We start from the raw sequence: 23,591 nt of genomic DNA, 5'->3' as shown, positions 1-23,591 counted from the left end.
ACATCTATGACCTCTGCTTGAACTATTCTGAGAATTATGTCTTAAAATGAATAAAAACCACAAATGATGTTTCTCTAAATGGAGACCATTAAATTGATTTTAATACAGAAATGTTGTGTCATGGCTTACACAATGGTAGATAAAACTGAATTGACATTTGTCCAGCAGACAAACAGCGACACCTGTAAGCCACAAATAGTCACTGTTAAAGACGGTGGCTGTTCAGAGTGCAAAAAATAGGAAGTTGAGTGGAAGGAAAACATGTGGAAGAAAATGCAATTTGACTCAAAGGTTCACCAGCCACAACAAATATCCATGATTTGTACGACAAATGTTGCATTTGTTGTCTTAAGTCACTTCTGGACTGACTGACAAGTCATCTGAGCCAAGAAGATAACAGCATGCACTGTTGTTCAATGTGGGTCCAAAGTCCTTTGTTCAGATGAATATTAATTTTGCTTTTCGTCTCAAAAGCAAAGCACTGGAGTCTGAAATCAGAGTGGAAAGGCAAAGTGAAGTTTGATTTGGGGAGACGCGTCATCTGCTGGTTTTGGTCCAATCAAGTCCAAAGTCAGTGGAAGTGTCTACCAGGAAACATGATTATATTCTTCATTTACAAATTGTTTGGAGATGCTGCTGTCAGTTTTCAAACAGACTTAGCAAATGCTTACACTGACAAGCATTTGTTTATTAAATATACAGATTAATAAACAATATTTCACTATCCTTGATTGGTCACCAAACTGTCCTCTGTTCTCCAAGTACTGAGTGCATATAATGTTCAGTCCCATAAATATATTTTTCATAGGTTAAATCTTTTGTCTTTGAAACATTTTTAATTATATTTTAAAGATTTGTTTTTTGATATTCTAATTGTGTAAGAATTTGGCTTCTCATCTCTAAGCTACAATGATCTTAATTAATAGAAATAAGTGCTTAAATATATCGGTGTGAAATGTAGCTGTTATAAATTAGTTTAATGCTTTTCGTTTTGAATAAATTTAACACTTTTGTTTATGCTCTAATTTGTTAAGACCTACCTGTAATTCCCATAATACAACTATTTTTTGTTTTTTAGTTTGGAGATATGTGTGACTAAATGACATTGATTAAATGCTAAGAATATAAAAAAGCAAAGAATATGTAACTAGTTATAAGTCACTTGATAAAATGTCACATATTTTTTACTCAAGTCTTTAAATTCCTCCTTAAAATTATTTACATTTCTAGCTGCAGCTTGGCACTGTTGTGACTGTATTAGTCAGCACTTATGTCAATATTTGTCCTGCAGAGCTTCAGGATTAGTGTTTTACGCTATGATTTCCTTCCACACAGTTAAGCACAGCCCTAGATTAACCGTTTCATGGCTGATCTGATCCTGATCCTCTCTGTCACAGAGTTGTGGGGGGTCCGGCTCAGGCTGCTGACCCACATACTGGTTTTAACCTTTTAATGTGACCCCACTTAACAATGACCAACCTTACAGAACATGTGTAAATACAAACACGGCTTTTCAGATTTAACTTCTTTTTTTTTTTTAATGTATGTTGTTCAGAATACATTTCTTTACCAGCATATTTGAATGTTTCTTTTTAGTTTTTATATTATAAAAAAAATAATGATTGAACCAAGTTGACAGATAATGGCAAAAGATGTAGAAAATGAAACAAATAGAGTTAGAAATGTCCAACATACCTCGAAATACAATTTTTAAAACAATGCAATTACAGTAAAATATATATAAAAAACTGGTAATTATCAGTTTTGGCTTTAATTAACAATATAGGCAAAATTAGGGCAGCTGCACCCTAAAATGATGCATGTTTCATTTACCTTCCTGTTTAATGTCAATAGTTTAAAAAAAAAAAACCAAACAAAATATGCAGTTTACTATTTTATGGCATTAAATTGAATAGAAATCAAAGCTGAATGTAGAAAAAAAAACCAAATTATCTTATCATTTTTACGGCATGTTAGTTATGGAGTAGTTAAAAAAAGTAAACAAACTGTTGAATAATTACTTTTACAAACAAATAAAAATCAAACTAAAAAACTGTCTTCATAAGTACTGGTTTCATATTAGGTTGTAATAAACCTAAATATTAGGGAGGCCATTTTAAGACATCTACACACATCTAAGCACATATTAACCTTCATAAGGGCTCTTTAAGTTCCTCAGTTTGAAATGGACAGACTTCTTCAGACTTACGAAGTGTTTTATGCTTCAGCATTGAAATGTTTTCTCATAAGGCGACGAGTTTGTGGAGAGTTTTCAGTCTCTTCCTCCAACTGTGATGAAAAAGGAAGGAAAATGTGATAATATGAACAAATCTGTTTTAATTAAACGGATGTAGTACAGTGCAATGACAGAAATATTCATTATCTACAACTACCTTGTAAGTTTTATGTTCAATTAAAATGTTATCATAAAAATTTAACAATGGACAATTATTATTATAAGGAAATTACTGGACTCAAAGCTTCTCAGTATGGTTTAGAGAAAACCAATAGAAAATAAATGAAATCAAATAAAATATTGAAAAAAATATTTCTCAACATTTCAAACTGAAGATTGGAGATTTTTTTTTTGCTTTTGCAGCTCAATAATAAAAAAAAGTAATCAAGAATGTTTTGTTTTAGAGTAAAAAAAAAAATCTTAATCTTCTATAAGGGGCAGAAAAAAATTGCAAAAAACAAAACAAGAAAAAAATCACCAGATTTTCAGTAAATATTTCATTTGTATAATTATATATGCATTAAGACAAAGCATTGCAGGTTAAACTGTAAAATATAGGTATTGTACAACTCTGAAAGATAACATATCCTTCTAATAGTGCAGAAAATCTCAAGTATGAATATTTGAAATCTACATTAATTTATTTAGTTATAACCTAAAACAGAAGAATTGCCTTGACATATTAAAAGGCTCATTAAGATTATGATATTTAGTAGAAGATTAAATGAACTGAAATTTGCTTCACACCTCTGTAGTGATGCATAATTTCATTTTTTGTCTACGAAAAGCTAAAAAAGCTGAAAAATATGTATGTGGATAGTTCCTGACTGACTTTACACAGATTATCCAACACATGAATAGGTTCTGTGTCTGAATGAAACCAAACCAGAACCAGTTTGACTTTGTGAGTCAACGGGAGATGCAGACAGTCGCAGACCACAGGTAGAGCCTCGAGCGCATCGGTCCGCCCTGCAAAAAGACTCACCTGCTCTTTGATGTAGCTCTTCCCACACGGCGCAATCCCTCTGAGAGCGAGTCCAACCAGGAAGCACCACACCGACAGGCCGGCCTCAGCTGCCGACAGCACAGCACAGGAGATCCACAAGGCCAGAGTGGTGTCCTGAGCCACAGCAGGAAGTGGAAAAAGCAATAATAAATAATATAATTTCATAAAAAGAATTAAGCGACGCAGCTTCCACTCACATAGATTCGTGTTGTATCAAACGGGCACTGAGCGCTGACAGGCGAGCGCGCGTTGATGGGCACCACCGTGTCGTTGCATCCCACCATCAGACCGCTCCCGTTATGGGCGATGGTGACGCTAATTGCTACGAGGAGCCCAGCGCTGCAGGCGGCTGACAGCAGGGCGTTCAGGAAGGACGCCGTCAGAAGCCCTATTATCTGAGGACACAGAGGAAGCGTCATGAAAGGTGGGAAAATAAAACGCAGCCTGATGTGTTTCAGTATCTGGAGACGTGTTAAACTCTTACCAGCTTAAACTTACGAAGGTTCCTTGAAACCACAATGGCAATAATCCCAGAGGCAATGCTCTGTGAGACAAACATGAGCAAAGTCGACTTTATTAGACTCTGGAATAGCAAGGAATCCTAGCCCCAGGTGGTGAAACTGGATTATTAATATGGATGTTTGGATTTAAAAAAAAGGTGAATTAAATCAGCGAGCAGAACGCTGAACAGCGAAACAGAAGCAATCGACAAAAACTAAATCCAATCCATATATTTTGTAATTTGTAGCTTGTAACCCTCATACATTTTATCGACCTTATTTATGACCCTCATATCCAAACTGAAGGAAATTTCAGAAAAAGAAGTGAAAGTTCACACCAACTTATTGCTGACGAGTGTCAGTTTGTCTGATAAATGAAGGTAATGAGGCCTGCCCTGCAGGGACAGCTGATTAGTCTTTAAAACCAGCTCCTTTATGACGGGCAAGTTCTGTCTTGATGGCAGAGAAAAACACACAGCAGTATGACTGCACAAACAGAAAAAAAAAATCAACTGGGACAGAAGGATTTATATCTTATGTGTTTTATGTTGTTGCTTCAATGCAAAAGAGAAAAAGAAGGCTGGCAGAGGCTGCAGACAGAAATATTTATTGTAAAACAATAAATAAAGAAGGAAAAACACTAATAAGCAGTGAACAAGAAATAACTTGATTGGTTGAGGCATCAATATTAGAAGTTGCCTGTTTTTATCCAAACAATCTTTGCTTCATATTACTCTGACTGTTCTTTGCCCAGATAATCCAAGTGAGTGGTTCTGAAAGATTACATGATTTATAAAATGTATTTAAGTATCTTCAAGTTTAGGAATCAGTACAAGTCATGATGCAGCAAGACAGATTTTATTTCAAATAATTAAATTATTGCAGATAGGTAAGAAACCAAGTGAAGAACAAAAATTATACATGGTTTTATGATATCCCCAAACAAAAATCTAGTCCAAACAACGTCCTTCTGAAGTCAACTAATTAGTACTTAGAGTCCACCTGTGTCATTAAATATACAGTGGGAACACTGGCAAGACAGTTGAATTATTTTAAAAACAGATAAAATACTTCCTGTTATTTAAGGAACACAGAAAACATGTGAAAGAATGAAAAAGTGACTGAACAGAAAACATGACAACATGTCTTCTGTGAAACATGGCAGCATTATGCTGTGGGCTTGGTGTTCTTCAGCAGGGACAGAGAAGCTGATCAGAACTGATGAAGAGAAGTAGGAGAAGAAAATATCTCAGAGTCTGAAAGCGATTCGACTGGGCGGTGGAGGATCATAACTCATCATACAGCCAGAGCTATACGGAGCTGTTCAGCTGAAATGATTCATTCATTCATTAGATCTAAATCTAATAAAATTATTGCTCAAATTTGGAGATTGTTGTTCACACATGGTCTCTGTCCAATCTTGTTTTGCAGAGAAGATTGGACTAAATTTTAACTCTCTGGATGAGAAAACACAGACATAATCATAACCACTTGAAGATGTAACTGCAGCAAAAATTGTCCTCTACAAACTGTTGGGTCACTGAGACTGGATGGAGACGCACAACGCACTTTCCAGATTTTATTTGTAAAAAGGTTTAAAAACGTTATCGCAAAAAAGAGAAAAATCAATCAAACTTTTTGAAGTGTGTGGTTGTAATGTCACGAGATGTGAAGGTCTTTAAGGCTATTAATATTTTGCAATGCCTTGTAAATATAACAATAAAAAAAATTACACTGCTTTGCTCAATGACAAAAGCTAAACAAATTGCAAAAGTTGAACGATTAAAAGATGGATTTTAATGAATGTAAATAAAATATATGGAGATACATTCTGTACCAAGTTCAGCTGGAGAATTTTTATGGTTTAAAAAAATACATCTTGTGTAATTCTGACAATGTAAACATGAATCTATAGCTGCATCCAGCGTTATCAAACCAGAAAAAAATCAATAAACAATTAGAGAAAATGTGGTTGATGTGTAATTCCCCTCAGCTGCCGGGAAAGAAGAGAAAACCCAAGAGCAGAGGAGAGAAATGCTGTAACAAAGAGATGAACCTGGACAAGTAAAGAAAAAAGATATAAACGAGACAAAGGAGTAGTAAAGAAAAAAGAAATAGTGTTGCCAGCCACACACCATGTGTCCTCAGATTTGAATGAGAACAAACATTTAGCTAATATTGTTTTAAAAGCCACTGAATGAAAATAACTACTCAAACACATGCTACATGTGACAACTGTTGCACAACTCCTGAGAACTGCATTTTAATGCAAAAGTTTCCTCAGCTGGTTTAAAAACAAAATGTCTGACGCAGTAACCTACCAGCAGGCCAGAGGTGACAGAAATGATGTTGGCTACAGTGTATTGCGTACTAATGTGCTGACTGGGTTTGGAAATGTGGCGCAGGACGCTGCCATGGACGATGGCTGCCAGGATGAAGTTAATATGGCCGACCAGGATGAGAACGAGCCCCTTTTTCATCAGCCGCCCTGGCCCTTTGTCCTTATCTAGGGAAGAGAGACACAAGGTTGAAGAGATGTTACGTTTGTTTTTAATTAGTTAAATAAATGTAACTATATAATAAAATCATAGTGGAAATAACTGGATTAATTTTAACTGAATAAGGAACAAGTTGGATTGCATATAGAGCTAGATCTAAAATTTGTCTTTTTCTTATCTTGTATTTGGCCTCGAGATGATGCCCAGGGTGAATTTATGCTGTAATAATGTCAAACGTCTTAGGATGTAGCCAGTTTCATCTTAAATTAAAAAAATGCATATTTAGGTAATCACATTATTAAAAAATGTCACTTTTCTAGTTTTGGAAAGGTATTATTGGTTATACCGTTGAGTAAAAATTTACTCATACGCCTAAAATTTAAAATTTCTCTGATGCAACAAGTTTGTTTCTGAATGGAAATGAAGCAAGCAAAAAAAATAAGAAAATGTAGAACCAACATTAATTTTGAAAGAACACCATTTTTTGAAAAATGTGATTAAAAATGGAACATTCAAAATAATTTTTTTCTTTCCTATTAATAACTGACTTATTTTTCCTTTGACAGCACCAAAACCAAAGCCTTCTTATAATTGCTGACTTTTTTTTTGCCATGTTCCCGCTTGTATTTAGTCAATTTACGACTGAGTAAGCTAAACATTGTTAAGCCTCTTCCCCATCATCCTAATCTGTATCTTCCTCCACAGATTCAAGTGAAACTCTAACCAGGCTGCTCCAGAACCTTAGTATTACTTCCAGTCAGAAGAAAAATGTTTACAAAAATAAAACACTATTTTAAACCTTAATCTGACAAGTGTGTGAGCTTGAATGTGTATAAGCTACTGGATTTGTACAAAATAAACATCGCAACTTTGATTTAAAATAGTGAAAACCTCACTTCTAATAAAATGCTTACTTGATACATGGAAAGTTTAGCTAAACATTGACTATTTTTTCCTGTTTTTCAGGTTTAATCATTTTCAAGAAGAAACTCTTTAATGGATACCATTCCACAGGTTGCAACAATCACATCTGTGCGCACAAAGCCTTTACGGACTATAGGCAGATTCCCGTCTATTTACCCAACAAATGATGCAGGCATTTCATAAATAATCCGCTCTGTGCTCGGAGGCCTAAATTACAACAGTGGAGACAAAGCGTGGACGGCAGCCCTTGACCCCTGTTTGAAAACACGATTCTAATTTCACGACATCTAGCAGAACACAAGGACTCACCAAAGCTGCACATGTCTCTGCCGCAGGTCCAAGTCTTTCTGCTCTTTATTGTTTTGTTTTTCACATTAAAGGCTCAAACAAAAGCTTCTTTAGCCGCTCCGTCCCACACGGACGTCCCTCTGTCCACTTCCTGGTTGACGTAATTTACCTGTGCTTCACCTGCGACGTGCTGCACGAGCTCCACATTACAGCTGCGACAGAAAATATTAGAAATTAGAATATATTCGAAACATATCTTAAAAAGTTTATATATAATTTAAATCATTATACACAATTATAAATGTCAAGTGTTTGCTCAATTAATTACCTTACAGCTAATAAAAAGCCAAAATAGAGTTTCTAACAGAATTTAAATAATACATTAGAGCAATAAAATATTTCTTTTAAACAGAAAAGTCCCCAGGGAAGCCACAAAAAAGTCATTGCTAAAGATGCTGTTTATACTGATTATTTAATAAGTATATACTATTAGCTTATTAAAGAAAAACTGAGCTGAAGAAAAAAGTGTGGTAGAGAAAGTTGCACAAGAAAATAAAATTTCCACTCCCACTAAGTCACTCCTGAACCTGAGAAACAAAAGAAATGTTTTACCTGGCATAAGGGTGGTTGTCCAGTGTTACACTTCTTTTCAGATGAAAGTAAACATCACATTTTATTAGAAAATCAAGGCTGAATAGTCTGGAGGTAGAGCGGAGAGGCAAAAAATCAAAGATGCTTGAGGTTCTGGGTAAACTTTTTGTTTTACTAAAGTAAAAGTAAAAAGTAGCCATCAAAGAAATTACTCCAGTAAGATTAAAAAAATTATTTGGCAAATGGTCTAAAGTACTGAGTAACGGATGAAATTATCAATAATTTTATATTTAAAAACTACATAATCAGATGGACCTAAATATAACGTTAAGTGGAAATTTAGGTATTTTCAGGACAAAATTTATAATAATTAATATAAAAGAAAATCAGGCAAAATAATATTTTCCCAAATTAGTTTATTTCAATAAAAATGAAACTTTAATAAAAACTGCAGGTGTCTGTCTGGTGACTCTTTTGTTAAAACATGTTTGTTTTTAATTCAGTGGGCAGAAAATCCAAAAATTTTACTGAAGATACTTCATAATAAAATTACTCAAATAAAAGTAAAAAGTACAGAGTAGCAAAAATACTCTCAAAAGTACTTTTTTCCCCAAAAAAAGTTAATCCAAGTGAATGGAGTTAAGTAAATGTAATAAGTTACTACCCAACTCTGGGTACTGGTCCAACTATCAGAAAAATTAGAGCACTTCTTTCTGCCAATAAGCTTCATAAAGATAATGATTTAATTTTCCAGCAGGACTCTTAGTGAACTTAGTATCACTGGGCTCAGTTGGTCAGAAACTCTTTGGACCTGTAGCCCATGCAGCAATTTAAAATCACAGGAATAAAAGCACTTGAGATATCTAATAATTTATATAAAAAATCTACAAGTTGAATTTCTTTAAAAATTGACTTACGGAAAGACACATTATTTATTCAATACTCAAACATCTTTTTCATAAAGCCATTGGCTGCAATGACCATATAGGCTAAATACATGGACTTAAGTTTAGAAATAATCCCAGAATTACAAAGCAGAGAGCGATCGATCCATTTATTTGAAAGAACTCGCACATCAAAAAGGCACACGTTTACTGACATTTGTGTCAAAATACAATTCATAAAAACACCTAAATACAACCAAAAGCTCACATCATGGAGTAACAGACTAAAGCTGTCAAATGTGTTTGATTATTTAATAACCAGTTTTATCACCTCTACTGAATGGGGTTTAGGAGGAGGAGAGTTAAACAGGCTGCAGACAGTGGATGTGAACCCTGCTGGTCGCACTGGTTGGTCTGAACCCCTTCTGTGCTCTGAGGTGGTCCGTTTACATTCCCCCGGTTGACTCGAGCTAGTCTTAGAAAAATACAATCTTAGAAGTTCACAAAGAGCAAGAATAATAGAAATCACATAAACGATGGTCTGTGATCAACTACATACAGCATGGAGCAGACTTTTCAACCCATAATACGTTTGAAAAAGGGAATGTTTTAATAATTAAAGAGTTAAAAAATACCAGTGATAAAGGATATATGAATTATGTAACCAAAAGTTTAACAGAAACAAAAAAAAAATGCTGTAATTCTTTGCAGTATGCTCAGTATTCAGAAATATTTGACCTTTTTAGAAAAAGAAGTACCAGCAGAATTACTAAAAAGCCCGATATGAATTCCCTGATCTCAATTTAGGTCGAACCATGATCTATGTGACATGAAAACCGAAAATGACAACACTAACACCAAGCTCTAGTTGTACCCAATTAATAATTAAAACGTATTTTGTTGGCTCAGACCCTCCCAGGGCAGCTGCGTAAGAAAAAAAGAAAAAAGACTTTTGTTTTTGGAATAAAGTACCTGTTTCTCCAACAAAACACAAAGATGTTTTTTCAAACAAATTACTACACCAAAGTTCAGTACACACATTTCTACTGAAATCTAAGGGCAAAGTAATTGGTCAACTCAGACAGCAGCAACTGTAAACAGAAGAAAACTAAAAATTCATATACGTATATGTATATATAAAAGGACCTGAAAGCATTTTGACAGATGGAAAAAAATATATATAAATATAAAAAACAAACTAATTCACAGTACCTCAAAGTAAGCAAGTAATGTATTTTCAAAAAGTAAAATACCATAATTGCACTTACTTTGTTTCTTTAATAAAGCGGTTAACCAAAATCTTCTCACGTATAACTTAGAAGGCAACAGCTTGATCAGAGAAAGCACAAAAAGCTGGGAATGATATGAAAGGAAGCAAACGTTGAGCGAAATAAAACGGGAACATATATATAAAAAAACAAGGAATTAGAAAGGAGTAGCCTGGCTCATTTTTTTTTTTTTTTTGTGCATGGAAAGGCAATACTAGTCTGTAGGGAAAATTCAGTTTGCTGATTGTCAGTGGGTCCGGATGCTGCCATCAACACCAGCAGGTTGGTAAAGGAGACATTCGGATATCCCAGGTGGTTTAGACCAACTCCTCTGAAGGAACAAACAAACGAGGCAGCTCCTCATGTAAACAAAGCACACTTAAAGAAAGCATTGGTTTAAAGGGTTCCCAGCCTGGGACAAATTCCCTTAGTAATTATTACACAACCTAAAGTCAAATAGAAAGTTCACAGCTGATGGTTTCTATGGAGCCGTCCAGCTTTACGTTGGCTGTTTTGTGCATTTGGATTATATATATATATATTTTTATGTCTTGATGTGAGGGATCCTTCCCTGTTTTGGTCACATTATCACCAAAAGTCCCTTAGAAAGACCTGCTAACAAGGCTGAAGATGTACTCAAGATTATTTGTGCTACTGGAGAGCTTGGCTGAATGTTTCTTCAAGCAGTGAGGATATTTTTATTTCGTCGACCTGTAGAGAGCAAGAATAGGTTTTAAATAAATAAAAACACACAAATAAAAACTACAAGTGAGTAATTCCCTCAAGCAATATTGAAAGGGAATATATATAATGATTTTTAAGAACCAGAAATATATAAATATTAAAAAACATGAAACGTATGTTGTCTTTTAAGCAAAATGAAAATCTGAAACAGGTCAATTAAAACAGGAAGTGGTTAAATAAACTGATGATTTCAGACAAATAAAGGATTATTTTCTTGAAAAAGACTCCGGAATATGTCTGTTCCCAATTATTGATGTTAGATCAATGATTGGGAACAGAAAAATAATGATCAGCAACACAACTATTGTTGCTTATTACTTTTTGTATATTTGCCATAGGAAATTAATAGATATATATATTTTTTTAACACAAACAGAAAGCTGTGCAAATGATGATATGAACAATTTAAACAACATGATATAGTTAGAATTTATTCCAGTTAAACAAATAAACTATTTTGTCATCACATTACGGTGTTTGCAATTTTTTCTGCTTTGGACACATTTAAGCAGAACAGTTTCAGCCTGATACCTTCCCTGCTGATTCCCCACAAACACACAACCAAACAGGTTCCATGATAATAAGAGTCATTGTTTTTCACTGATTCTCAGAGGTACTAAATGCATTAAATGCTAATGTAACGTTTCTCTTCTGCATTAGGAGTTTTTAGTAAAGTTGGTTAGAAGTGCACGTTCTGCTGCAGCGTCACACACTCACCTCACTGATCAAGCCCAGCTGCACCAACTCTCCAGCTAAATCTTTAACACTTTCATCTGAAACACAGAGCCGCAGTTAGTGACAGTGAAACCATTTCAACACTAACCAAGTTAAACTACAGCAACATGATGATGAGCTCATGAAACGTTTTATACTTGAAGGATTTGCATGTTTAAGTGTCAAGTATAGTATCGAAACATTTAAATAATTATCACAGGATTTACTGTTGAAGGTATGCATTTCCAACTGTATTCAAATCATTACAAAGATAAAATAATGACTTGATTGCTGAACGGCGGCGTTTTTGGGCCTTAATATTACTGTTTTAATGAGCTACATGTTTTAAGATAAAACCGTGACGTTTATGGACGTGTGTCCTCCCTATGTTTTAAACCACGTGGTCTGGGGGCCAAACCCGGCCCGCCATAAGCTTTAATGTGGCCCTCTAGACTGTAGAAGGACATAAATCAAACTTTTAAGATAATATAAACATTTTTTGTTATTCAAATCAAAGCAGTTTTTATCTCTTTACCATCAAATTAAATTAATGCGTAAAGATGTGCAACGTTATTTAAAAAGTTCTCATTGATTAGTATTGTAACGGTTTTGTTAATGGGTAGTTTGATTAATACATCCTGCCACAACCGGTCATTTGAGGACAGTTATAACCTGGATATGATCCGAAAAATGAAAATGAATTTGACAATGAAATGTACATGACAGAAAACAAAACTACTAAAAATAATGGTGAAGTCTTTAAATAAATGGGAAAAAAGTGCAAAACTGCTGCAAATGTGAAAATACTGAAATGCTGCTAAGTAGGTCAGATTTTTTTAAACTTTTGATGCCTGCTTTATTCTACTTTTTATGTTTTTATCTCATAAATATTTTTGTTTTTCCATACATACCAGTAAGTTACTAAAAGCAAACACTTCAACACTGTTTTTTTTTATGCCCATATCTGAGACAACTTTCTGATAAATAAAAAGCACTGGACAACAGCCAAAGAAATTGTCTGGGGTTTTTCAACTGTTTAAGGTAATTTTGATTTACTGAATCCAAAAATCACATTGGTTTTGCTCAATCAGGTCAACTTTCTGAACTATGGATGCAACATGAGCATCAAAGAGCATGACTTGTTCCCACATCTGAATCGGTTTCCCAAGAATCTGGGATCAATGAGTGATGAGGAGGAGGAGAGATGAAGACATAATGTTCAATTTACATGTACAGTACTTACCCTCATCAGTGTTTCTTAATCAATTTACAGAAACCCAAGTTTAATTAATGAATACACTGTTAGAAACCATTTTTTTCTCCTAAAACCTTTTTTGGATGAGAAATATTAACGGAAATGAACTGATAATGTCACAAAAATGTCATCAATTTAGTCAGAAGAACGGATTTCTATAAATCAAATTAGAATAAAAACCTGACCTGACTGAGAAAAATGGATGTAATTTTTGGATTCAGCAGTGCAAAGTAGTCCTATTTCAGGTAACTTCCAAAAAATCTATTTTTGTATCCCAGTGTTACTAATCTTGAACTCCAGATGCATAGCAGTGACTAAACTGAACCAGGGTTGAAATTTGATTGGACCAGTGATCGGCAGATAAGAGGTGCTTTCAGAATATCAACATCTTAGTGTGTTAGTGTGCCTGATTAGTGTGTGTGGCTGTAAGGACGTATCAAATTACCGTGTGTGTGTCAGTGGAATTATGGAGTGAGAGTGCAAAGGAAGACATGTGGAGAGAAACGAAGCAGGAACCAAATGACTGGAAGTGCGAGCACAGATGCGAGACAGAGACATTACAGCCTCAGTAAGAGACGGGAAGAGGAGATGACAGCTGTCAGCTGGAGCCTCTCAGGGTCCTGACATTCTCCACAGGTTTGCAGCATCGCGCATGCCGACCATACCTATCATACCTATGACAGAGCAGCAGACTCTACTGCCAACATATCTCTTTCCAGTTAAATAATATTCTCCATATTGTGGCTTTTATCACAAGCAGTAACATACAAAAAGTGATCTGCTGAGGCACAGCTTTGAAAAATTTATGTTTTGAACTGAATTTATTATATTTTGATATATTATGCATTACATTTTAGAGATTTTTTAAGCAAATGGATCCAAGTAAGAGTCAAATTTTGTTACTTATTCTTTGATTATGAAATGTCCTGACAGTGGGACTTCTCTACTTCTTATGAATAAAGAAAGAAATAAGAAGAAATCTGGTGCCCTCTAAATCACTCTCCCTTTATATAAAGTTAATATATTAAATATAACATGTAAAAATAAAAGATTTTTGCTTTGGTAGTCCAGAATGTCCTATTCTTAGTAATCTGCTCAGTCTCCAATGACTTGACCTTTGTGAAACTGACCTTTTCTACGACAGCAGTTTGCGTCCTGACCCGGTTATTTAAAGAATGAGAGACATTTTAACTCATAAACTGGGATCCAATAACTTGCTGGCAGCAAACGTATTAATCACCACTTTAGTCTTCCAGAGGAAATCTTGTAGACCCCCTGCTAAAGCATTCATGCTGCTTTAGTGTTCAGCATTTTGTCTCATTGCAGCCACAAAAATCTATTTACTAATTGGGATGTTATGGAATAAACAACCACAATAAAATGTATAATTATGATGTGGATAGAACAAGATGTTTGGGGTTGTTGTCCTGCAGGAAGATGAACCTCTGCTCTACCTACACTGATCTAATTGTTCTTATAGTTTGTAGTAAACTAAATATTTTGTTCAAGTAGAGGTTTCTTCTCATCAGTCTTCAACGGTCTAAGGGACAGATTACATATATACAGGCCACACTATTCAGATCTTTAATTGTTAAAAAGAAACCAAAAAACCTGCATCTTTTTTTTAATCCACTGAGTTCCTTTAAATCAAAGCTAACAACCCTGTTTGTTTAAAGTTTATGTTGATGACTTACTGGAACACAGATTAATTCTAGCCTGGATTGCAACTTTTTATTACTTCTCTTTATTTTGCCACTGTAACATTTTTTGTTTTTTTGTTGTGTTTTTATCATGTAAGAACTTTGAACTGCCTTGTTTCTGAAATGTAATCTTGACTTTAAGTTCTTTATGCTGTAACATGACAAAATACAGCATAGTATTCAATGGATAAATACTTTTGTAAAGCAGCTGAGTTAGTGGACAAAGAAATTGTTTTGTAAATTTTACAATCAACTAATATTCACTAGTTTTTCAAGCTATGTTGAATATGTCTATAAACAAAGCACTAAATTAAACATTTTCCTTTAATTTTTGATATTAATTTTTTTAAATTCTCACTTTTTTGTGAGAAGCCTCCATCTTCAACCATAATAAACTTTAACCAGTGCAAATTTTTCTGTGAATGAATTTCAAAGGAACTCTGTTATTTATTTTGTTTTTAAATATCAAGAAGTTTTTGTGTAGTATGTGCTCAAAATTATGTGTGAGCTGAAATATTCAAGCATGTAAGATGGCTGGATGAAAAAGCTGAAAGGTTGGACTCTGAGTTCACTACATGCAGCAATGATGAGAGTTTGATCTTACGAGGTAACATGTCACAGCTTAGATGTCTGTTCAGTTTATCTTCCAGTTTCAGCAGTAATGTTAGCTAGATGGAGAGAAATAGAAAAACACAAGATTGATTTTTTTAATACACGGTAGTAAATCAATAAAAACAAAATTGCTTAAAAAAAAATACACACATGATATTTTGCTCCCTCCTCAACAGACTCCACGCTACACTGCATCTGAACAACCTGCAAAAGGAAAAAGAAACATTAAAAGAAGAAGAAATGATTCCTAAATCTACATTCAATGATTTTTGATAAAGCATATGTGTGCCAGGCAGCAATCCTGACTGAACTCACCCGCCGCGTCTCGAGCTCTGCAGGTTCAGGCGTGGGTAGATTTGACCAAAGGAACGACAACAGGAGACGTGATTGTTTTGAGCCGAGTCTGCTGGGGACTGGGCACGCCGAACGCCGTCATTGGATAAATACCGTTCCTGATGATGTAGGAAAAACACGACAGAAAAAGACAATTTAAACAAGAGAGGATTTATGAAAACTTTATGATACATTGGTTCTAAATAAAGACCATAGGATGGCTCAATACTGCCTCCTTGTGGCCAGAAAACAAAAGGCAGACTTTACAATCCAGTCATTTTTGTCCTCAGTTCATCGACCAAAAACAGTTTAGAACCACAACATTTTGTCTTAGAAAGATCTACTTAAGGACGTATTTATGTAATTAAAAACAAAAAAACCCCACCAATTTATTTCTATTTTAAAATAAAAAACAGAAAAGAAGAAACTTTTGAAGAAAACAAAAAAGGATAAATTTCCTTCCAAGAAATAATATTTGTCAAAAATGATTAAAAAAAATAATAAATTGCATATTTTGCAAAGAAAAATAGATCTAAAAATGTATTACTTGTAGTTTTTGGTGATTCTGTTGTGGAAGTTTTATGGGATTTTATGCAAACTCACCTCACATCCTCCAGGAATTTGTCAAGTTCTAAGGCAGGAAACTGGGACAACCTAGAGAAAAGAAAAAAGAAAACACAATGTGAAGGTAATATTGAAAATCAACTATTGCTTCATTTTCAATAATAAAATCAACAACATCAACATTCAATATCATATATTGTTCTTTATACCTATAAAATTTAGTAAAATAAATTAAAAACTTTTTTTTTTACAAAACTGGGATAACAAACTGGGATAACCAACATACTTAAAAAAAAAACATTTTATAACTCTGGTTCCTCCTTATCAGTTTCCTGCAATTTTATTTTTTTAAATAAAATAAAATAGAAATGATGCATTAACTGTACCAGATAACATTTGTTGTGAATCGGCGCCATTTAAGAAAACTAATCTTAAGTTTAGTTGTGTCATAATTGTATCTGAATGGGTACAGTTTTAAATTGCGCTGTATGTCACAGATGCCAACTTTCATCTGATTCTGAATGATATTTTCATCACTTACTTGAGTTGAACATCCTCTTTCGTAACGGCAATAACCAGATTGGGATCCAGCTTCTTGGTAATTTCCTCCAAGGCATTTTCAGGAATCATGTCTGGACAGAATAAAGAGAGAAAAATTACCACATGACTGCAGCTAATGGTCTCAAAAAACAGTTGAGGTTTTATAGTGTTCATCCCCTGACTTATACTTTTCAATAACATTCCCTCTGATTTGCTTAGAGTGTTATTTTGTCTTCATGCAGTAATAGTAGCAGGTAATACTGATTAACCAGTGAATGGACCTTGTGTCTTTATGCTACAATAACCTGACACTTCACTTTGACATTGAAAGTTTCTTTTTTTGTCAAAAAAGGAAAAATTGATCAATCATTTGATTTGTAAAAGCAATAAAAAAAGGTAAAACACCCAAGAAGGTGAATACTTTTCATCTCCGGTTGACTAAAATTGTTGAGTTGATCTCAGTGTAAATTTGTATGTGTGGATTCAGGACTCACGCTGGTAGCTGACAATACAGTGTGCAGCCAATAGTTTTAATAGAGGCACTTCGAAGAGAGCCTGGTTAAACAGCAGCTCCCGGGCTGTAGGCCGCATGCTGGGATCACACGCAAGGCACTTTTGGATTAACTCCTAAAAATATACAAATATCTGATAAACATATTGTTTATGAAAAACTGCAGTTTAGACAGATCCCAAAATTGTTATGCACAGATAGTGAAAAGCATTAAAAGTCTGTGTTTTACCCTCTGGAGCGGGTCTTCCAGTAACTGTATGGCGTTGTCGATGGCTTCCTGAGAAATGTACGAAGAGTCTCCGTTGCTCTGAATTTCCAAAAGCGCCATCTGCAGCACAGCAACACAAGGTCACATGTGGGAAACGGCTCAGGCGAAAACATCATGCATTCTAGGAACCATCTCACCTCTAAGGCACACATGCCGAACGAGTAGATGTCTACAGCCGTGGTGACGTCATTATCAGCTACAGTAACAGAAACGATTAAAACAAAGCTTCTCAGGCGTCTCACACTTTAGTTGTCACAACAGATGTTTAAAAAACTGTTTCTACTCATCACGAGTCTTTAAAAGGATGCAATATCTTCAACATCTCTTAAAATGAACACAGAAAAACAGTTTGGTGGTACTTACCTCCATATTCAGGGGCAAGAAAGTGCAAGTTTTTCTGCTCCTCATGGAACGTCTTCACATGGTTGTTAATGGTATCTGGAGCAACTGCAAATTACAAAAGGTTACTTATTTTTGACTTCATCAAGAGGGAAAAAGATGTGAAGGAGAAAGAAGAAAGAAAATACACAGAAGAAAAAATTTGTATTAAACTTTTTTGGTTCGTAAATGAACTCACACCAGGAGTAACAACCAAAGTATTACTTGTGTAGAAAGACATCAAAATAAATCAGATTGTTGAAAAGTTTTGTGTAAGACAGTGGAATAAATACAAAGAAAAAACACTGCAAAGACATAAAGAAAGCAAAGAAAATTGTAGCTTAAATTTGTCCGCATTTAGGAATCAGTACAATTAATATCAGGATCAGAATACCACTACTATACTTTATTAATCCTCAAGAGGATTTTTCTTTATTTGTTGACAAGCTACTCAAGTCTAAGTTAACATTTTAGGAAATACATAAAACTCACAACCAATATAAAATTCGTAAAAATATATGCATAAGTATGAAATTATAATTACAATTATCTAATGCATAAAGAGCGTAATATCAGCTGGTTTTGTCTTGTTTGATGGGCTAGGAAAATGCTTCTCATTAACAAAGTGTTACAAAAGATCATTATGGTTACAAAATACTTATAAAAGTGGTCAATGTCTCTATAAATTTTCCAGTGAGCACTTATTTAAGAATCTGGAAGTATCCTAAATAAGTACAGGTTTTTTGTTGCTCAATGTTTAGCAGTAAGTTGATTTACGTATTAATTTACTTAAAAGTATCATTCTGTATGGATTATTTGTTTTTTTAGTGACATCTGGTCTGAATTTCATATCAAACAGGCGTGATCTGAAATTTCTAAACTGGGAAAAGCATTTGATGTTTTCTCTGCAGATGAAGTAGAAATTAAAGATTACAGAAAGGCAGAAAAATAAAATATTGAATAAAGATATTGTTTCAAAGATTACAGAACATTACAGAACGGCAGAAAAATAAAATATTGAATAAAGATATTGTTTCAAAGATTGTGGAGTGAATAAAAGAAAGATGTCATGGCAACAGTGTGAGAGAAGTTGATTTGAAAAAAGGGGGGAAAGGCTATATGAGGTGTAAAAAATGTAATGTCCAATTCATAAAAGTGAACTGAAAGTTTAAGCTCTCTTATTCATAATTTAGGATAATTTAACTCCCCCTATCAAAGCCTTTAGGGATGAAACTGGTGTAATTTTATACCTGATCCAATCTTAATGAGCCCATTGTGCTGAATGAAGACGGTGTCACAGGTAAGGTTGCCGTGAATGATGGGTGGATCACATGAGTGGAGATAACTGTAAAACAAAGAGAGAAGATGAATAAATTCACCATTAAAAGCAAAGATCTCAAAACGATCATTAAGCTGGAAGTTAGTTTAGCAAAACGTCCGACACTAAACCGACCTGAGCGCAGACAGGATCTGTGTGCACCATCTCTTCCACGCCTGACTGGAGCAAGAGGAATGTTATTAGAAGATACTGTAGCTGCTTTTCAACATGATCTAAGTAAACAGATGTACAACAGAGATTGCACTCAAAATACAAAAATATATGCAATCAGTACAATGCAGGATCATTCAATTCAGTTTTACTTACATTGCGCCACGTCACAACAAATGCTGTCTCGAGGCACTTTATAAAAAAGTCATTCTTTTTCAGACTGGCTAAAAACAGAATATTTTTTCTGTACCTTTTCATTCATACTTTTGTGGTTCTTCCTCGTCTTCTTAAGAAACTGCTTTAAGCTTCCAGATGACATGTATTCAGTGATAAAAATCACCTAGCAGAGCAAAGACATGTAAGGGAAGTGTAAATCTTTAAGAAGTTAAACTGTTTATCTAGTAGAAAAAAGCAAGTGTGTTAAATGACGCAAGACTCACCCTTGCTCTGTTGTCCTTCGTGTCAGCCCAATACTTATGAAACTTGACGATATTGGCATGTTCCAAATGAATAAGGTTATCAAATACAGCCTTGACTTTCTCCTAAATCAATTCCAAAAATACAACAACAAATAAGGAAATAACTGTGCATGGGATAAGTTTACATTTTCTTAATGGTGTCCAAGAAGTATTTGACAGTATACATATTTAACTGTTTTCTTTGCATCTGTAACATCAGGCCTTTACCTCCAGCGGTCTGAAGTTCTTCCTCTCTGAAATCATGACTTCATTCCAAACTACTTCCACTCCCTCCTCTGTGTCCATGGCCAAATAAGCAGCGTCTATTCCCGGGACATTACGCTGATTGACCTGCGTTTAAAGGGATCCGAAACTAAATATTAGATAAGGATTAAAATACAGCACAGCTGATAATCTGTAGAGCAGGGGTGTCAAACTCCAGTCCTCAAGGGCCACTGCCCTGCAACTTTTAGATGTGCCTCTGCTGCACCACACCTGGATAGAATAATTAGGTCATTAGCAAGGCTCTGGAGAACTGATCTACACAAGGAGGAGGTAATTAAGCCATTTCATTCCAGTGTTTTGTACCTGTGGCACATCTAAAAACTGCAGGACACCGGCCCTTGAGGACTGGAGTTTGACACCTGTGCTGTAGAGGATCGAAAAGAAAGTTGCAAAAACTGAGAAGCGTGGATTCGCTGAAGGTCTGGCTGCCATCAAATTAATTTGGTGAACTGTTGACACAAACACGAAGCTTTTCATTTGTACATATCTGCTGATTACATTTAAAGGAGAAGAGTTATTTTATTTTAACTCAAATTATGAATTTACTGTTTCCTAACGATTTTTGAAATAACATTCACATGTGTAACAAACAAGTTTGAAAACATTTTTTTTTTGCAGAGATGAATTTTAAATAGTCCTGCTGTTAGGACTGTTGACGACTAGGGTGAGGATTTATTGTATCGCAATCACTGCAATCATAATAAAAAGCTTGATTTATCGTGAAAAAGATAAATACTAATTAAATGATGAAATTTTGCTGCAATTATTATCCTTACTACATTCTTCACTTTTGGTTCCATAAGAGCACCAATAAATAATCAATACATTTGATAAATGCAGTTCCTATGTGCAGTTGAGTGATTTAAAAAAAAATCACACTTCTTTATGTAAAAGGTTTTCTGAAGAAACCTATTTCAAAACAGAAATGTTTTTAAAAGCAGTTGTTGTGTTTGTGATGTAGTTTCCTAAGAAAGTCATCAAAGTAGTTTGAAATACTTTCTTTCACTTTTATCATTATCACAACAAATACCACAATATATCATGATAAAATTTTAAGTCTAACCTACCGAAAATATTTTTCCTTGTGGAAGTTGGTACTTAAAAGGTGTTTAAAACTAATTCAGAGAATTAGAGACATGCTGGGTTGATAAATAGTGGCAGGCTTCTGGAAAACTCACTCAAAATATGGGCTGCTATTTTCAACAAGAAATAATCACAAGCTGATGTTTACAGTTAGCAATGCTAACACAACCACAAGACGCAAAAAGCAGCTTAAAGTATCAACTTAGTTTGTAACACAAAGTGTTATTTCAATTCAGCTCCTAATATAGACCGCTCAACAATCTTTCACAAAAAAAGTTGATTAAAGTTCCTCTACAGGTAATACATTAATGATTTAATAATCTAATTTATAGCAGTAAATCATAGCTTTTATCCTTGTAAATGTTATGTTGGACATTGGTATATGCACTGAATACATCTTGTTTAATTGAACTGGTGTGAATTACATATTTAGGTTTGCATAAGAAAAGTAAGTAATCTGTATTTTGTTATGCAAAACACTTTACTGTGTTTGTGCATTTTTTATTTTGTAAAAAGACAAGAGCTGTTTTTGAAGAAATAACTGTTAAAATTTTACTACATACATTTTTATTAAACAAAAATCTGTATTAGCAGCTCATAGCATTACAAAAATTGGCAATAAATATCTGATTGGTGATATAATATTTATCGATTGAGGTTTCTCTTTGCACAAAAATAAATTGTAATATTGTAAGTATTTATGCAATTAGACAACCTCTGACTGACTACAGGGACTTTTAAATGAGTTTTTAATGAAACCCAAACTTTAGCTGAAACCTTAAAGTCCTTTTAAATGGATGTATGAGGGGTGAAGGATGACTTGTGCTGCAAATAATCACCTCTTCTCGACGTTTCTGCCAGCGGCCACAAGGACTCTCCTCCAGGATCTCTGATTCATCTTCGCTCTCATCCTCATCCTCGGTCGCTGAGGTGGCCACCGGTTTTGGAGAAGCCCCGGAGGAAGTCGTAGGTGTCCCACCTTGAGCCTGCGTTGAACTCGGGGACAGATTTCCTGCTGTAAACTCTGACTTCGCGTCTGTACCGGGTTTCTCCTCCGCCTCCGACATGACAGCAAACCTTATTCTAACGTGGCTTCGCTAGATTCCCCGAGTCTGGCCGGAAAGCAAGTGATGGAGTACCGCTGTGTCTTCTGCTCTCCTCTCGGGTTTTGAGTTAATCATGAATCCAGTTTGTTTTAAATGGGCTGGACATCAATGAAACGCTCAGAGAAGAAAAGCTGTCGACAACATCCAAAAAAAAGACGAGCGGTTAGAAGGCATGATAACTTTTAAGTCTTTTCACTTTTAAAACTAATTTAATAAAATTCTTAAGCCGTGAAGACATTTATTGGTGTTTATTACTAATTTTGATTCATCAAAAGAGCAATCAAATGTGTTAGCTTACCTGCATGACACTGTTAGCTAAAAGTTCAGCCACACACTACTTTGCTAACTTTCCCTTTGCTAATAAGCTAGTGAAAGCCCCCCAAAAACTACTTAGTTTCGACCACTATCCACACAAAAATAACTAATTAAAACCTTAAAGAGGAAAAACAAAACCCACAAATAGCTAAAAACAGGTTGCAGTTACATGTTGACGAAAGCAGCAAAAAAATAGAGGTCTGAACAAAAGTGCTAGCTCGTCATAAAAATGTAGCATCTCAAGTCCCTTTCTGTGAGCCGGAGTCGGAGGGGCGGGGCGGGACTTGAGGAGCGCCTGTCTGCGCACAGAAAACGCAGCGCGCCGCCGGAGAACATCACGTACCGAGCTGCGGAACAAGTCACGGCTTTGTTTATCCGCTCCCTGCTCGGCGGAGAGATTTAAACAATGTTACATACTGTGTTGCTTTCTATGTGCCACGTCTAATGAAGGTCTAGAACGACAGGAACGGACTTGTTTTGGAATTTTTTTTTTGTCTATTTAAACGTATTTATTTATTTAACAATAGGTGCGACTAATAATGGTATACAATAAAATTGTAGACGACGGTAGAAAACCATCGTACCAAGACATTTTGTACTGCGAGTATGAGTGCGAGATTGAATGTGTAAAATACTGCAACATGTCAGCAAAAAAGAAAAAGAGGAATAAATATGTATTTGGGTATCTGAATTTGTATTTCCTGTGGTCTATGGCAAATTAGTAATTCACATGATGCAACGGGCTGGCAAAAAGAAAGTTACCAACAATCATAAATAAACATACGGTAATGTATGTTTGACAGGATAGATGCTCACTTAGAATTAAATGAGTAAAAATACTAATGATAACTATAGAAAGGGCAGCACAGGAATAGACTAATAATATTTTTTTGCGACCAAAGATTTTACGCGTGTGTATAAATAAAGATGGACCTCTCCCCGCCCCCAAGCGGGAATAGTGCATTCAGAGTATTTGGTTTCCAAGATTCCTGCGATTCATCTGATGTTGTTTGTAAGTCCCCTCATGTATTTGTCGCCACT

General features: G+C 34.9%; 2 protein-coding genes across 2 annotated transcripts; both read right to left on the bottom strand.

The window, feature by feature from the left end:
* Window positions 1–494: 494 nt before the first annotated feature.
* On the bottom strand, window positions 495–7,651 carry krtcap3 (keratinocyte associated protein 3). The gene is made up of 6 exons (XM_032560469.1): window positions 7,474–7,651; window positions 6,064–6,248; window positions 3,727–3,786; window positions 3,440–3,637; window positions 3,222–3,356; window positions 495–2,289 (listed from the first exon to the last, which is right to left on the bottom strand). The coding sequence occupies exons 1-6, from the start codon at window positions 7,484–7,486 to the stop codon at window positions 2,218–2,220; spliced, it is 663 nt and encodes a 220-aa protein (XP_032416360.1). The 5' UTR covers window positions 7,487–7,651; the 3' UTR covers window positions 495–2,217.
* Window positions 7,652–9,078: 1,427 nt separating this feature from the next.
* LOC116718157 (nuclear receptor-binding protein-like) lies at window positions 9,079–22,833 on the bottom strand. The gene is given in 19 exon segments (XM_032559853.1): window positions 9,079–10,906; window positions 11,657–11,712; window positions 15,213–15,276; window positions 15,371–15,424; window positions 15,536–15,571; window positions 15,573–15,672; window positions 16,157–16,207; window positions 16,659–16,749; window positions 17,152–17,284; window positions 17,398–17,496; window positions 17,574–17,632; window positions 17,800–17,883; window positions 19,065–19,159; window positions 19,268–19,308; window positions 19,554–19,643; window positions 19,744–19,845; window positions 19,990–20,112; window positions 21,969–22,366; window positions 22,534–22,833. Coding segments are annotated over 18 exon segments (1,566 nt in total). The 5' UTR covers window positions 22,197–22,366; window positions 22,534–22,833; the 3' UTR covers window positions 9,079–10,846.
* Window positions 22,834–23,591: the final 758 nt, after the last annotated feature.

The sequence above is a fragment of the Xiphophorus hellerii genome, chromosome 4 (genome assembly GCF_003331165.1).
Source record: "Xiphophorus hellerii strain 12219 chromosome 4, Xiphophorus_hellerii-4.1, whole genome shotgun sequence".
In the NCBI taxonomy this organism is placed as follows: Eukaryota; Metazoa; Chordata; class Actinopteri; order Cyprinodontiformes; family Poeciliidae; genus Xiphophorus; species Xiphophorus hellerii.
This window is presented reverse-complemented; position numbering and strand designations above follow the sequence as displayed.